Source organism: Haemorhous mexicanus, chromosome 3 (genome assembly GCF_027477595.1).
Source record: "Haemorhous mexicanus isolate bHaeMex1 chromosome 3, bHaeMex1.pri, whole genome shotgun sequence".
NCBI lineage: Eukaryota > Metazoa > Chordata > Aves > Passeriformes > Fringillidae > Haemorhous > Haemorhous mexicanus.
Window position 1 is genome coordinate 93,896,479 of NC_082343.1, and position 16,713 is coordinate 93,913,191.

At 37.2% G+C, this 16,713-nt stretch overlaps 1 protein-coding gene across 4 annotated transcripts in view; it reads left to right on the forward strand.

Moving 5' to 3' along the window:
* HMGCLL1 (3-hydroxy-3-methylglutaryl-CoA lyase like 1) overlaps window positions 1-16,713 on the forward strand; it is a 75,377-nt gene that overhangs the window by 33,634 nt on the left and 25,030 nt on the right. For all 4 annotated transcript variants that reach the window (XM_059842711.1, XM_059842712.1, XM_059842713.1 and 1 more), the window contains exons 6-7: window positions 7,393-7,456; window positions 11,857-12,045. In XM_059842711.1, the coding sequence (XP_059698694.1) occupies window positions 7,393-7,456; window positions 11,857-12,045 (253 nt within the window). The remainder of the gene's footprint in view (window positions 1-7,392; window positions 7,457-11,856; window positions 12,046-16,713) is intronic.

Sequence of the window (16,713 nt, forward strand, 5' to 3'; positions counted from 1 at the left end):
ATAATAAAGCTTACAGGTTGCAACATACTTAATTTTTTGTTGATTATAGGAAATAATTATTGGTTCATTTTGGTGCTAATATATATTAAAAATATATAATCAACACTTAAAGAATTTATTTTAGTTATCTTTGTCTTGGGCGAATGATATCGGGATTTCTTTTAGAAAAGAAAGGTGTGGAAGAATAAATTCTTTTTGTTTTAATGTACTTGCAACAATTGGTTTTAGAAACTAATAGCGAAGGCTGTTTTGTTTATAAAGACACATCCTGATTATCTAAAACTCCTGTTTATCAAGATAATCTCATCATTATAATTCAGTTCAACAATGTTATTTTTTTCTTCTTGTATTACACTCCATCCTAAGTAACTTGAGATATTTGGATGGCCTTACACTAGCAAATGTTTTAGATGTAATTAGAAATACCATAAGATAAACTCAACAATTCAGTTTTGCACAAATCACACAGTTTGAAGCTGTGTATGTCTTACAAATACAGACAGAAACTCAGAACTCATGTTTTCTGGTATTCTGGAATACTTAGGGCTTCAAAACGTGTTTTTTGACATTGCTTTAAATTGCCCATTTTAAAGACTACGCTGTGTAGTTTAGCATACTCACAATTATTTTGAGAATATTGTTATTTATACTATTTTCACTTTTCTAGATATTTAAACCAGTGTAACACCTTCATGGCACTATAAGTGAGCCTGTAGTTGGGGTTATGGAAACAACAAAATCTGGATGAGCATTTAATAGACTTGGAAGGAACACAATTTTGTATGTGAATGGTAAAAACATCCACAGGGTTATGCAGTATTAAGCCAGCTGGAATCAGTGCCCTGGAGAGGTTTAAGGAGCCAGAGATTGCTGGGATAAGGGATTTAATGCATTTCTCTGTACTGGAAACAGATTAAGAAAAGGATCTTGGAGCCATTGTACTGACTCTGTCATACTGGATGATCGCACTATGTGAAGGTTTTCCGGAGGAATAAATTTCTACCAACTTTTAGCCATTGTTTTGTACCTATAGAGAAAAAATATTAATAGCGGGCCAGAAGAGTTGCTTCAAAAAAAAAAAAAAAAAAAAAAAGAAAAAAAAAAAAAAAGAAAAAAGAGGGATCTCTGTGGGAAGTAAAAATGATCCCCATGTCTTCCTAAAGGGTAGCATAAATCAGATGTGAAATGTTAGTATGAAATGATAAGGTAACAATGTGGTGCGCTTGGTGGTATATCACTGATAGCTCCATAGGTAGCTAAAGAGAGTTATTGAAAGTTAAGTGGCTTAGTGGCCCTTCATTATTGTAACAGTTTGGTTACTTTTTAGAGAAGTAACTATTTTGTAGAACGTAGTTCAGTATTTTATCGTAGTTCGCAATTTAATAGTGTTTTTTTGGCATTTAAAAATATTAACAAATATTTTTTCTGTAGTATTCACTGTGAAAAGGATACATATTACTTGTAACCAGCCACTAAATACATGGAGAGATTTTTTTTTTCTTGTTTTTGGTGGGGGGGAAAAGAAGGAGGGTGTTTGGGGTTTTTTTTTAGTTGTTTTTAAAATCAAATTTGAAAAAAAGATCCTGGCCTTTTTTATACATTTTGGACTTGGCTTGGAGAATCTCTTTCTGGAGGAATCTCCTTTCTCTCTCTCTTTACTTCTTTGTGTTTTTTCTCTCCCTACAGTAAAGACTCCCTGTTTTTAATAAATGGTTTTCTTTGGAAAGAGAGAGAATAGATCAACCTTAATATTATGAATTCACCAAATGATAGGCATGTACACTTTAGCACAAACATCCAATAAAAATAAATACATCTGCAGTGAACATGGTAAATTATATGCAAACTTACACTATAATAATAAACAGGAAACAGCAGCATCTGAGTCTGCAACTGGCTTCTCAGGAGGCTTCATGCTTCCAGCTGTGGTAGCAGCTGTGGATCTGGCTCTGGGACTCCTGCTAAAACAAGTTGACAGAGGGCTGATTACAACATGGAGTTCAGTTTCTGCTTGGATTCATTTTCCTTTTAACACACTTTGGTTAAGAAATATTTGCTCATTTACCCTGTTTGTGGTTTTATATCCTTCACTTCACGGGCTCTGGGCTGTCGTGATTATCACCATTCCTAGTGACCTTGATCATGGGGACCTTGTACTCTCTATACCATTTGTGGAACATTGAAATTTGGTTTTGGCATACTGGAAGAAATTGAAAAAACTCTCTTCCTCTTCCTTCTCCCTCCCCATCCCTAGAGGCTGTTCAGCATTTTTGTGCAATACATTACACAGTCAAGTTGTTGTGTGGTTTTTTGGGTTTTGTTTTTGTTTTATATGCACAGGAAACAATTTAGCAGTAGACTGAATGATACTGATCTGCAGTGAAATCTGCAGGCAGACGAGAGACTGGGTAAACTCTGCCAGGTGAAACAAGTAGAAAACTTCTTTTTATCACTTTTTCTTAAAGTGAAGGATTCTGATTTCTCAAAACCTGAGTGAGCAAAACAGCATATACTTGTGTGTTGCTAAAGCATCATACATCAATGTGTTCACTTGCAAGTCCTTCTTTCCATCTCTGGCTTCATGAGCTGTTTTCTTTTTTTGTGTGCTGAAGACTTAGTTAAGCTACGTCTGGCCTTGATTCAGCAAAGATTTACACACATATTTAGAATTAAACACTTCCATTGCAGATTCCACTTTGTGAACTCTCAGATACTTGCTTCTGCTCTCATACTGTGGAGTGTCTCTGGTGAATATTCTGAGACCTGAACAGTCTCTTTCATTATGTATATTTTTTAGTTTCAGTCCTGCTATCTTTTTAGAAAACAGCTGTATTCTCCAACTTAATTGAAGTCACAAATTAAATCCCAGTTGCCTCTGTAATTTATTGTTCAAACTCTTCTCTTTCCTCTGCTGCTTTTCTTCACATAGGGTCTTGCTTTTTCTCCTAAGAAAAATAGATACCATATCCTCTTCCTTCTGTCCTTTCTCCTCCACTGTCAGAGCAGCAGAAGTTTCTTGTCTACTTTCCATCCATACCCCCTCCACTTGCCCCAGTGACCCCATGTTCTGTTCTTCCTCTTATTTCTTCTCTCCCTTATTCTCTTTCTTAACCTCTCACTGTCCTCTGGCTCTTTTCCACTTGCAATATAAGCAAGCATTTGCCTCTTAAAAATTGCACCTTTGACCCTACTTGGTTCTTCATATCATATCTCATCACCCATCTCTTCTTCATTCCTAAGCTCATGGAAGGCGCTGTTTATAATTACTGTCTAGAGACCCTCTTCTGTGATTCCCTCCTATAACTCCTACACTTTGGCTTCTGTTCCTTGCTTCCAACTGCAACAACTCTCACCAAACTCCCTGATGACAAGATCTCGGAAACAGTAGTCTCTCCTCATTCTTCTTGATTTGTCAGTAATGTTTGCTGCAGTTGACCAGTCTATTCCTTTAACTTGTGTCTTCTGCTGCTCTCTGCGGCTCTGGTTTGGTAATTTTCTCCTTTCCAAGCAGTTCTGCATAATGTCCTTCAAAGTTGTTTCCCATATTGGAGTTATGTGGGTGGAGATGCTGGGGCTCTGATTTGGTTGTATTCTCTTGTGATTTTAATGCCCTTTGGATTCTTTCATACCCAAAAGTAAAAGAAAAATGTAACAGCCAAATTTATGTGTAGATAACAGATCTACCTTTGTACTGAAGCATATTTCTTCACACATCCACTTAGTGGTTTGGAAACACAAAAATGCAATTACAAAACATCCCACACAGCACTGCCTTAATTCTAGATTCCCTGGCAAATGCTCAGACCAGACACATGATTATTTTTGCTCTTTCACACAGACATCCATGTGTGTTTTCACATGCTAGGCACTCTGTACCCCACTAGCAGTACTCAGTGCTTGCCTGCCTGTGTTCCTGCTTGCATGGAGTATTCTGCAACTGACTCAAATTGTATTTCATTTCCTATAAGAATACAGCATGACCTTCTCAAAAATTATTTCACAGGGCTTCATTTTAAGCCCTGTGTCCTTCAACATTTTCATAAATGACTTGGACACAGGACTGGAAGGGATATAAAGCAAGCTTGCAAGTGGTACAAAACTGTGAGGAAACTCCCTCGAAAGCAGGGAGGCCTTGCAGAGAGACAATGACAAATTAGAGGGCTGGGCAATCACCAACCATATGAAGGGAATGTGCCACATTTTGGACCTGGGATGGGGCAAGCCTGGATGTACAGACAGACTGGGGAATGAGATGCTGGAAGGCAGTGCCACAGAAAGGGACCTGGGGGTCCTGTTCAGTGGAAAGTTGAATATTTGTCAGCAGGGCCCTGACAACCAGGGGAGGCAACCCTGCCCTGAGGGCATCAGGCCCGGCATCGCCAGCCGGGCAAGGGAGGGGATTGTCCCTCTCTGCTCTGCCCTGGGGTGGCCTCAGTTGGAATACTGTGTGTGGCTTTGGGTGCCACAATACAAGACAGATACTTGGGAGCATTCAAAGAAGGGAAACAAAGATGGCAAAGGGCCTTGAGGAGAAGCTGTATGAGGAGCATCTGAGGTCATTTGTTCTGTTCAGCCTGGAGGAGGGGAGACCTCATTGCAGTTACAGCTGCTTGTGAGGGCAAGAGGAGGCACAGACACTGATCTATTGTCTGTGGTGATCCGTGGCTGGACCTGAGGGAATGGCCTGAAGTTTTGCCAGGGGAGGTTTAGGTTACCCAGAGGGTGGTTGGGCACTGGAACAGCTCCCCAGGACAGTGGTTACAGCACCAGCCTGACAGAGTTTGAGAAGCATTTAGACAATGCTCTTGGGCACATGGTGTGACTCTTGGGGATGGTGCTGTGCAGGGTCCAGGAGCTGGACTCAATGATCCTTGTGAGTCTCTTCCAGCTCAGCTTATTTTGTGATTCTGTCTGCTATTTTATGTCCTCTATTAAAAATGCTTATCCTGTTGTATGTCTGGAGTGCACTTTGCTCTTTTACAGCTGCATTTTAAGTATTTTGCTTTCAAATTTAGTGTTATCACCACATCTCTACTTTTTATTCCAACTCATTAAGTGAAAATATTAGATAAAATTCTGCCAAGCTCATTCTTGATGAACTCTACTGAAAATTTATTTTTTTCATTCTTCACAGGACTTTGTTGTCTCTCTGGTAGGAAGTTCTTTTCCTGTCAAATTCTTGCAGTAATCCCTATTTTCTCCAGTTTAATATTGAATATCAGATGCCCAGATATATTATATCTACCATATTTTCCTTGTTTAAAATGTCAGTCTAGTCACAATGGTGTAAGTATGCAGAGAGTTCATAATCTCAAACAGATTTGTGTATTGTAGCAGGCAGATTCCTCAGGTCACCACATACTTTCATACCCCAGCAGGCCCAGCTGAATTATGTGAGCTCAGGCAAGTTTCTGCTCTCTGGTGTGAACCACAGGGAGTATTCTGTTGTTCCCTAGATACCTTTTGGCCTGCTTTTACTTTTGTTTTCCCCACTCCATCCCAGATGTCGTTCATGCCACATTATCACTACCAAATGCATGTCTTCTTGATCTGACATATGCAGCCATTAGGAACCTGTAAAGATATGTAAGTAAAGGGAACATGTGCACATGCATACTATATGTTCTGCATTTACTTAGAATTCAGTACTGTTCTTAATCACTTCATAAAAAATGCTGTGGCTGATATAGAAGATAATTTCAGTAGGTGTATGCAGTCACTAGCTCTAGGCACTGTAGTATTATGTAAAAAGCAATCCTCTGGGTCTGAAATTCTTCACGCTTAGTTTCGTTTGAAAAACTGTATGCATAAAAAAATTAAGGGAATTATCCTGAATTACTTTTCAGTTATATGTCATTGAAAATCAGGACAGTGTTTAAGTGTTAACAGTAGCTACATTATCTTTAATTTAGATATGAAAATTCAGAATTTTGGAATTTAAACAGTGACATCTAAATTGGGGCTGATAGTTAATGAATTCTGTGGCCAAGTTTCAAAAACCTGGTTTTCATAATGACATACAGATAATTGAAATCATGCCTAGTAGGCATCTGGATTAAAATTATGAGCAGGATATAATGGACCCAACCACTTTTGTGGAAACAAAATTCATTTCCATTTCTTTGTCAGAGTAATCAAGCTCTTTCTAGATTTAAGGTTGGCTTCATTCTTACTGTTACTTCTAGTAACATGCCTTCATATACAGGATGGAATATGCTCTATGCATTTAAATATGGAATTCTTTTCACAATTTCTTTATGCCTGTTACTGATGCTAATTTCACATTCTATCAATCAGTTTCTCCTTCAACTGCAAAGAAACAATACATCCTTTACCCCACAGACCTTGACTACATACAAACTGGCATCTGTTCAATCCCTTTTGCATTATACAGTGTATAATTTTACATTATATCCTTCAGTGTTGAGCGAAAGGGAACGATGGGAGATCGATGAAGGCTCTTGTTCTCCTATTAAGCAGTTGAGCACTCCCACTGGGACTGAGGCTCTGCAGGCCTCTGAATCTGTTGTAAATCCTTTTAAAGTCACACTTTTGATTTTGACTGGATGTTTCTGGTTAGTTTAATCATATTCATGATCAATTTAAGATAAACAATTAGAAATTTAATTAGAATTTCATGGGTCTTAATTGTCATTAAAAAGAGGAAATTTAAGCTGAATTCTATGCTAATAGAGCTTTAGGGCTGAACAATGGAAGTTTGGTTGTGGCTTTCAGTTTTTGTTCTTTATGGAGCCAAGAGCTGCTGAGGGACACAGTTTGGCTTCTCAGTTTCTTCTTGTCCCAAGGCACGCCTAAATTACATTGCTCTATAGCAATGGAGCTGTATTTCTTCTGGGGCACTGGGACAGAAATGCCAGTAGAGAGAGAGCATGAGAGGTTCCTCATTCACCACAGTTCTGATGACTTATGTCCTCATTACAGTTCTGATGAGATGGTGGGGCTGTCAGAAGGAGTCTGTGTCCATGGTTACTCACTGTGACATGGATAGTACTGCAAGGAAGAAAGTGATATCTTTCTCTGAATACCTTGTGAGGGCAAGGCAAGGCCAAGTTTGAGCTGACTCTTGCAACTTCAGATGGAAATACCAAGAAAAACCAAGTCTCCTACAACATTATTGACTTGGCCATGTTTCCAGTCCTTTACAACTCGTAACATATATTGAGCATAAATAAGGATTTGCATTGCTGTTCTGTGATCTGAAAGGAAATTTAATAAACCTTTTGTTGTCATCTGATTTTTCATTCAAATCTTTATTCTATGTTGATTGGTTTAAGTGTTCAAAATTATATTTAATCAATTTTTAATGTAACGTGGATGAATCCATATACATATATATATAAACCAGAGTATTGTGTGTTCTTTTTGTTACAGGTATGTGTCCTGTGCCTTGGGATGCCCATATGAAGGAAACGTTGTACCAGATAAAGTGGTAGAAGTAAGAGTGAATTTCTGGCTTGTCTTTTTTAATGAAACAAAAATACATTTAAAAATGCCTATAAGTAATTATCTTACTTAATCATAAATGGATAAAATTTAATCTTTAATGGATAACATTTAAGGAAAACATGGAAAAAACCTAGCTAATACTAAAACTTGGTGCACAACCTCACTTAACCATATACAGTCATATGTGAGAAAAATAGCATAATTTAATTGTTATCAGTCATGAGAAAAAATATTATGCAGTATTTCATCTAGCAAGAAAGTAAGAAATTGCATAAGAAAATAGACTCAAGCACATATGTGAGTGGATTATGTTGTACAAGAGGGTTTCCTGCACAGCTTTTTGCTTTTAAAATTCATTTTATGCTGGAATAAGCACACTGTGTTGTCTTTCTGCTTCTGGTGAGGGTCATATGATTGACATGAATCAAAACTCACCCCCAATCTGATTTCTTAAATTGCTCTAGTGCCATGATAGAATAAGTTGCACCTTCCCTCCCTGCCCCTTTTTCTCATTTAGAATATAGGATAAGGAAGAAGATGTCTTAGTCCAGCCCTTTTTGCAGAAGAGAGATGAGTGAAACAGAAGTGTAAAATTTTTGCAGGAGGGCAAAGAAGGCATCAAAGCTTAAATGGACTGGAAAAAAAAAAAAGTGGAGTAAAAATTCCAAGACGCTTAAGACAGAACATGCTGGCCTTCCACCTAGAGACAGACTTGTCTTTTCTGTTACACATAATCACCTATTTTGTTGATCTAGCAGAGTATCCAAACCATTCTAATTTGTAGCACTAGCAACTAACAACATTTGTCTGATATACTATGTTCTGTGTGGGTGGTTGTCAGGTCCTATTCTCCTGCATCTTCTTCTAGTATACACTCCAGATGGAATTTGTGATAATACTTCTCCCACAGCATCCACACACACTCAGACTCTTTGGGAAAAAAAAAAAAAAAAAAGCTAATTTAGAAGGTTGTCAGTATTTCTAAATGTATTTGTTTTAATATGAAGTGAAGGTTAGAAATGACACAGCTTTAGTTACAGCAGTGATGACATACTGCTTACTGTGTTTCCCAACCAGCTTGTTTCTATGTGTTGCTTGTTTTTTACTGAGAAAAGCTCCTTTTACTGAGAAGAGCTCCTTCTCAGTTTGCCAGTGGGATTGCTATTTAATGTTCCAGACCTGCAAACTTTTACTACACAGTTATTTTATTTTCAATCTTCATCCTAATAAGTGTCATCTTGCTTACCTGTATAGGACTGTGTATGTGTTCATGATAAAAGCTACCACATTAAATTTATTAATTCCATCCCTGATTCAGCAAGCACTGCTGCATATATAAAAGCATCTGATAGCTTTTATATAAATACATGCACAGAATCAGCATTACCAAAATTACTGGCTGAGTTGCTACACTCTTTCAGAGAGCTGCTGCTCTGGGTATCATCTTTTTGGGATGGAGCATTTTGAGTGCCTTGACTGTGTATTGCAATCAGAAGCTATGATTTTGTGACCATTTTCTTTTTTTTTTTAGCAAAATATTTTTTAACTGAAGCAAAAAACAATTAGAAGAGGTGGATTATTTCAGACTACATGCATTATTACAGGTTGTTGCAGACTACATTAATTTCTGGCATACTAGATATGTAACTGCCTTACACATAGTTATTGAGTGTGTCCAAATTCAGACTTCAGACTTCTGGAATCTATCAGGTATATTTGTATGGTTCTTTATTTAAAACAAACAAACAAACAAAACCAGTTTTCAAATCCTAAAATAATTTGCCTAGCCTTATCTTATTACTCTGCTGATTCTTGAAAGGAAGTTACTGCTTAACCCTTTGTCATTTTGTGGTTTGAGTATTTCAACTTTAGGCAGATAAAGCTTGAAAGTTTTCAGAAACACTGTATAACATCCTTAAAGCCAGTTGTATAATGCATTATCATAGAATTCCATCATATATTTGGCTGGTTTTGTCTTTCTGCCTGCTTATTTCTTTCTTTAGCTTCCTTTTAACCTAAAGCAGTGAATACATTAAGTTAAATATTATCCAGGACACATTCTGATTAAATTATAGAAAATGTACCTACTCTTTTGTTTGAATGTTATTGGATCATTAAAGTTTCCCTTACAGCGCAAGAACTGCAGGTTTTTTTGATTGTTAGTTGCTTAAAATAATCTATAACTGGATTATTGGCTTTTTTTTGTGTTCAATATAGGAGTATAGTTTTCAATATTATTTCCAGGAGTAGGATTGTTCACATGCCCAAGAGGTTGCAGTGCTGGTTCCCCAATTCCCATTTTGATCAATGCTTGGTGTCAAGCAATGTTTCCAAAGGGAGTAACACAAGACTCATATGCATAGCAAAACTGCTCAGTGGTGCAGAACACAACCCTGTTCAATCAACAAAGCTGAAAGCTCACAATCACATCCTGATTACATAGAAAAACAGTGTGTTCTCTTCTCCCACACTCTCCTTCCAAAAATCCACATTGAAAACTTACAAAACTATAACTAACAAGCTGCCTTCTACTATGGTAGAATAGAAAATTCAGTACAAAAACTCCCATTCAGCTCCCAAGCTATAAATTAAATATAGATCTCTTTTTCAGTTTAGATCATGACGAGTCAGTGATGATGCTCAGCTTGCTAAGTTTTACCCTCTCTCCCATCTTTCAGAGCTCTGCATTTAGGAAACTGAAAGACCTAAGGACTGAGCATGAAAAAGTGAATGCAATATGATTTCTAGCAATTTATATAGTCCAAGTTATAACTAAAATACTTACCTAGAAAAACTTTGAATCATGGATTAAAAAGAAGAGGGGGTAAAATGCAGTACGGTTCTTTGCCCTGATCTTAAAGAAATACTAAGATTTGGGATTTACCTGTATGTAATCCAGCCCAAACTGCAGATGATCCTTTTTCTTTCTTACAACAGTAGTCTAGTTAAAATGCCTGCCATGTGTTGGTGAGATAAAAATATTCTGTGAGATTAATCCCTTTTGCATTCTGGTGAATGTCCCTTTCTTAAAACGTATGTTGAATTTATGTGTATACGAACCAGGGAATCTGACTTTAAAGCACAGTTTTACCACATTTGCAATAGTCATAGCACTTCCAAGCCTTAAACAGGATGATTCAGACTATTTCTTTTTTTCAGCTGTTCTTTTTCAGCTGTTCTTTAAATTAAGTGAACAGCAATATTAATTCAGCGCTTCCGAGACTGCTGGTGCAGCACTTTGTCCGCTTCCTCAGACATGCTCACAGCAATCCCACTGATGGAGTCCTGGAATTGTTTTAACAGCAGACTGCAGTGTGACTTAAGATGTCTTTTTGGAAGAGGGTTGTATTTTTTCATCTCTAAACAGTTAGTTTCTAAACTGGGATTCCATTCCAGCAGAGTGGTCCTTTGGGATCTTTCATACACAGCGGGGAATCCTAAAGGGGACAAACATATTGAGCAGCTGAAAATAAGGTGGAATGTTTCCAAATGAATCCAACAAAAATAAGATGGAAATCTCCTGCATTCAATTCCTGAAGCAATATTTTCAGTGAAAATATGATTTTGTGCTTCTGAATGTGTTTCTCTCCATGCAAAAATTATGGAGCCAGACCTCAGTTTTCACTCATGCAAAGAACTCCTTGAAGACATAATTCCTGAAATATTTAAGGCTCTGCTTACACAAGTAAGGCCTATTTGTATATGGTTTTGTTTGATATTCAGAAAATTTTTAAAACTTAAGGACTAGAATGTTAATTAAGTTGCAGTTTTGCTTTGTTAGTATTTTAATGTTTGATTTCATGAAAAGCAAGAAAAATTGATTTTGCAAAATTAATGTTGACTGCAGCATGTTAAAATTTCAACTTTCATTGATTTTTTAAGTGCCAGGAGAAAAAAAATTGAGCCTTTTTGTTAATTATTTATTATCTTTGTTGGCTTCATGTAATATGCAAGCAAAAGGACAGGTCTTTACCCTGCACAACTTGTAAGCTGAAAAGTACATGGAGAAAACCATGGGAAGTGGGAAGTCCCCAGAGAGAAGAAAATGTCAGGGAAGGGCTTGACAGAAACTTCATTCATAATTTCAAAATTTTGCTCCTTTGGATTCTGTGGCAGAGTTAGAAAGCAAGGTTTTGATGGATTTAACTTGGTTAGCTATTTCATGTACAGAACGTAGCAGAACTATAATTTTGAAATAAGAGGATCTGTGGGATGTTCTTCTTCTATGGCAGTTTTCAAGAATGAATATGGGTTGTCTGGTAAATAGATCCACCTCAGTAGGTCAAAACCTAAAACCTGTTCAGAAGTATGTCCTTTATAACGTTTGTTCTTGACCCTGTTTTATACTCTTTCATCTTGACCTCTTGGTGTTTTTCTGTTTCCAATCAGGTATCTAAGCGGCTGTACAGTATGGGCTGTTATGAAATCTCTCTGGGAGATACAATTGGTGTGGGGACACCTGGAAGTATGAAAAAGATGCTGGAAGCTGTTATGAAAGAAATTCCTTTGAGTGCTCTTGCTGTTCACTGTCATGACACGTATGGCCAGGCGTTAGCCAATATCCTTACAGCCGTGCAGGTGACTTGGTTTTTCCTTTTATAACATGCAATAATAGTACTCTTATTTTAATTCAATGTGCAATTTTAAAAAATCCTGCCATTAAAGAAATCATTAGAAGAGCAAAAAGGCACTCACTAAACTTTAGGAAAGCATTCCTCAGACATCACATTGTCTACTGGTATAATTGCTGTTGCTTTTACCAGGAAATGTCAAACCTTATATATTAATTGCCTTCAGTTCCATACAAAATCACTAAGAAACAGTTATGATTATTACATTTCATTGACATTAGGCGAAGGAGGGACATTAAATAATTCTTTTTTGATATCTCAGATTCCAGTTTTCTTAGGAACAGCTGTATGCTTGTTTTCCACTAAACTAAAATTTCTACTTTGTAGATGTGTCTAAAAGTAAAATGGAATAATGCATAATTACATCTTGATTTCAGATGGATAAATCTAAAATATTGTTAGTTATGTACACAGAGTAGTCTAGATAATTTTATCACTATTAATATGCCGTCATTATTGTTTTTTGTTTATCAGTTATGCCTACCAAGTAAGATTAGCAACAACTTTATATCTTATTTAATCAGCTTTCTAATCTGTGCCTAAATTATCAGAGTTAACTTCCATAAGAGATTCAGAATAGGACACAATTCAAAAAACAGACTGCAAGTTCAAATGTAGTTTTTGTCAAGATACAATCTTGAGAAATATCTTAAAATGTGTTTGCCCTGCTAAGGAGGCTACTTTTACTAAGCGTTACAGAGTCATTAGCTATTTACAAATTGTGGGCCTTTATTGTTCTATTTTATATTTAATGGTGTCTTCTGTTTCCATGCAATTCAGGCAGTCATTTTGAAGGTCAAAGTTTCCTTTGTCTGACTTGTTATTTTGGCAGAGCTCATAATATGTTATTTAGCTACAATTATGTTAACAGTGTTAGTGGTATACATCACAAGAAGGAACAAGGAAAGTTTCAACCTGGGAATCCACAGGTATTTGATTAAATATGGATTGACAAAATTTGGTAAGGAAGGTTCTAACTCACAGCATTCACTGTTCACCCTTATTCACTTTTACTGTTACAAATGTGTGGATGTACCATGGGATAAATAAATTGCTAATTTCACAGTTAGCTTCAGTTGCAGATGCAATAGCTAAAAGCATGCAAACCCCTGAGCATGGGAGGAGTTGGTCATAAAAATACTTGAAGCATTGTTTTTCAAATCCTTCCTATAAATAATTGCTGTCATGGTGCCTACTAAACACTGAACAATGGCTATGCTTTGTTAACTCCAGCATTTGTTGTAAGTGATTCTTGTCTCATGTTTACCTCTTGTTATCTTTTCATTTAGTTCTTAAACCAACTGTGTAAGAGCTAAAGGAAAAAAAAATCTCTTAGGTACCAAATGTGCAGTTTAGGATAATTAACATGTGAATTCAAGAGAGCAAAAGACTTAAAAAGAAATTCCTATGCAACCATCCTCATATTTCTGGAAAGGCAAGGGTGCCTGAGACCCACCAGAAAACTTCCCTCTGTTGTCAAGGTCTCCTAAAGTACATGTCTAAAGGTGCAGTGGTTTTGGCTGAGCTGAGCTTGTCATAGAGTTTGCCAAAAGTCCTTGATGAAGCAGGCATTACACAGTCTCTCTGACTGGCTTTGTGCAAGCAGCTCCTTGGCTCACGTTGAAGAAGGTCCCCAGGCTTTTGGATCCTCAGACAGCATCCTGTCTTGTCTCTGGTCAAAACCCCAAGGCAGCTAGCAGTGAATTATAACTCCTTCTAAAGCAATACTCCTTTTAAACAGGGACTCCTAAATTGCAGGTAAGCTGTGGTGAAGTGCTGAAGCTGGTGAATCAGAGTGCCCTGGTCACTTCTAGTCCCTGCTGTCAGCCTTGCCTCTGCTTTCCTTTCTGCCAAAGATACAGGAATGGCAGAGCACTGGAATAAAACCCCTTGTCTTCAACTCAGCTGCTGTTTCCTAAACCAAGCTCTTCTCAGACACAATTCCTTTCCCTTCCCCATTTATGGGTCTGCGTGACTGACACAATATTTCAGCAAGAGTGAAATGTGTTTGGGGGGTCATAGAAATAATAGGCTACAGTTATTGTTTGAAAACAAGTTAAAGAACATTCAGCAGACGAATTACCCTCTTCCTAAGACATTCCTGAACAACCCCAGGCTGAGTACTGTTGTATTGTATATTGTATTTCCTAAGAATTAACAAATGACAGCTGGAAAGCCACAAATCACTCTGCACTAATTCAGGCATTGCTTCAATGGGAGATCTCCTAGGAGTGGAGAGAGTTGCTGGTAATTCAGTAAGTGATTTTTTGTACTGATCACATTGTTTCATGCAGGATTATTTTGCCCAGAATATTTTCTTTCATTTGGGGCTGATCCAAAGTCATCTAGAACTGACAGGCTGTATCTGTATAAGAAATTAAGAGGGCAATAGTCTTGCAATTTTAGTATTCAGTTTTATATATGTTGTTTTAGCAAAAGGATAGGTAATGAAAGATGGGAGAGAGAGATTAGCCAACGTTTAAAGCATAAGTAATTTTTTTTAATTGCTGAAGCAAATAATAAGATAGAAGGGAAATTCACATCATTTTATGAAAATAATCTGTGTAAAAATGTGAGTGATGCTTCAAAAGAAACATTTAAACATTTAAAGTAGAAACATGTCTGACTCTTGCTTTAATATAAAATACCAGAGTATAGAATTTACTAAAAAGACAGTTCAGAAGAAATGATGTGGAGATCTAGTTAGAGGTTATGGTATTTTGAGTAAAATTACATGTGTGCATTAGATAATGTGACAAACTCATAGTGTAGCTAACAGAAATTGTAAAACATTTATAGGAAATTGTTACAGACCTCCAAGGAAGGGTAAAAGATGGGTCAGGAAACTTCTTTCTGGAGAGGCCCTGGTAAGGTAGGTCTTACCTTAGCTAAGATCTACAGAGATTAGAGTTTCATTGACAATTGACTTCTGTTGTGTGTATAGAATGGGTGTGGAAAGGAAAGTGTTTCATGGAAGTGTTAAAGAACTCTTTTCCTGTAACACCTGTGTAGTTGCCAGAAATAAATTTGTCTGTCTTTATAACATATATTCAAACAAGAGAAAGAGTATTCAAAGAGGCAAAGAGGATATTTGTCTGGCTATGATACCTGAATAAAGGAAACAACCACGTGGTTGTCCCATAGAATTTTATCAAATATAAATTGCTATCCTAATTCATTAAAATGAACTGATCTCTACACTATGAGGATCAAATTCTAACTTCAAGAAAACAATTATAAAACCCTAATGACATAGAAAGACCAAGGATTTTTACCACCTTGTGTAATCATGTCCACCCTATTGGACACAGAGAGAGGAATGAGATTGATTACATGCCAAATGAAACTTCATTTTATGAGTTCTATCTTTTTCCAGAAAACAGGAATTTTTTTAATATAAAATTTGGTACTTTAGTACCAAAACCAGAATTTATCAAGCCTTTAATTAAAATTTCAAGGTTCAGACTGCAAAATCCAGATTTGAGGTTTTTATTACAAACATAATATACCTTCTTTTCAAGAGCTTACAATATTTAATAACATTTTATTAATTTATTTAAGATACTTGAATTTTAAAGATGAAATAAACTTAAAAGAAAAGTAAATCTAAATAAAAAAGGCTGACTGCTGACCTTTTCCCTGCATCACTTAACTAAATTGATTCTAGTCTCTTGGTGTATGCTGGAGATCCTAACTAAACTGCATTTTTTTGTGCATCCAGTTTGCTTATGTAGTAAAATCTGGGTTCACTCAAAGCCACTGAGTATTTGCCTGGCTGTTTTAACTGCCAGAAACAGGAGAGGAATGTGAATGTAGGTGCTGAAGTTCATGGTTTATTAATTTACAAGGATCATTTTTTACAGGAATAGAGCTTACAACAGCCAGCAGATTGAAATGGTAGAGGCTAAGTTAAGGAGCTAAAAAAACCCTGCGTTTAAAATTCCCTCCTCCATGATTTACATGAACTTCCATGCAAAACATCAGATGAGATGAATCTTCCACCCAAAACCATCTCCTGGATGTACCTGTCCATCTTGTCCTTTTTTTTTTTTTTTTTTCCCCAAGTACAGGATTTGGTTTTTTTAAGCTGTTGAATTTGCTTGAAGCCACAAGCTGTCATGGCCCCCTTCAGGTGCAGGTTAGAGGCCAGCTTGCTGCTGAGATCTCTTGTCCAGGAGCTGCTTGCTGCTAAGGATCCTCAGTGCAGGCTCCCTCTCCATCTGGGAGTGGCTTGAAACCTGCAGCTCTAGTGCTCGGCCCTTGCCTGAGCTACTCTGCAGCAGCATTGCAATTGCATTTGTGCCATCTGGTGCCTCTCTGATTCTCCTTCTCATCCACACTGCTGGCTTACCCCCAGACCTGGATGATCTTGTCTGATCCTGTTTATTGGGTCCAGACCTGATTCCAAGCTTGAATCTCTGACTCAGCTTCATGGCTTTGTTTTTCTGGTGATGTTGCTACCACTGCCTGCCTGGCTATGACTCTGGACTCCTTGCTTGCCTTCTTCTATGGAGTTGTCTGTCCTTGCTGCTTTTTAGGACAATCGAGTCTTTAGAGAAGGGACTGGCAACCACTAACTTGAGCTTTAAGGATGGCTTTTAATGGCAGGTGGTGG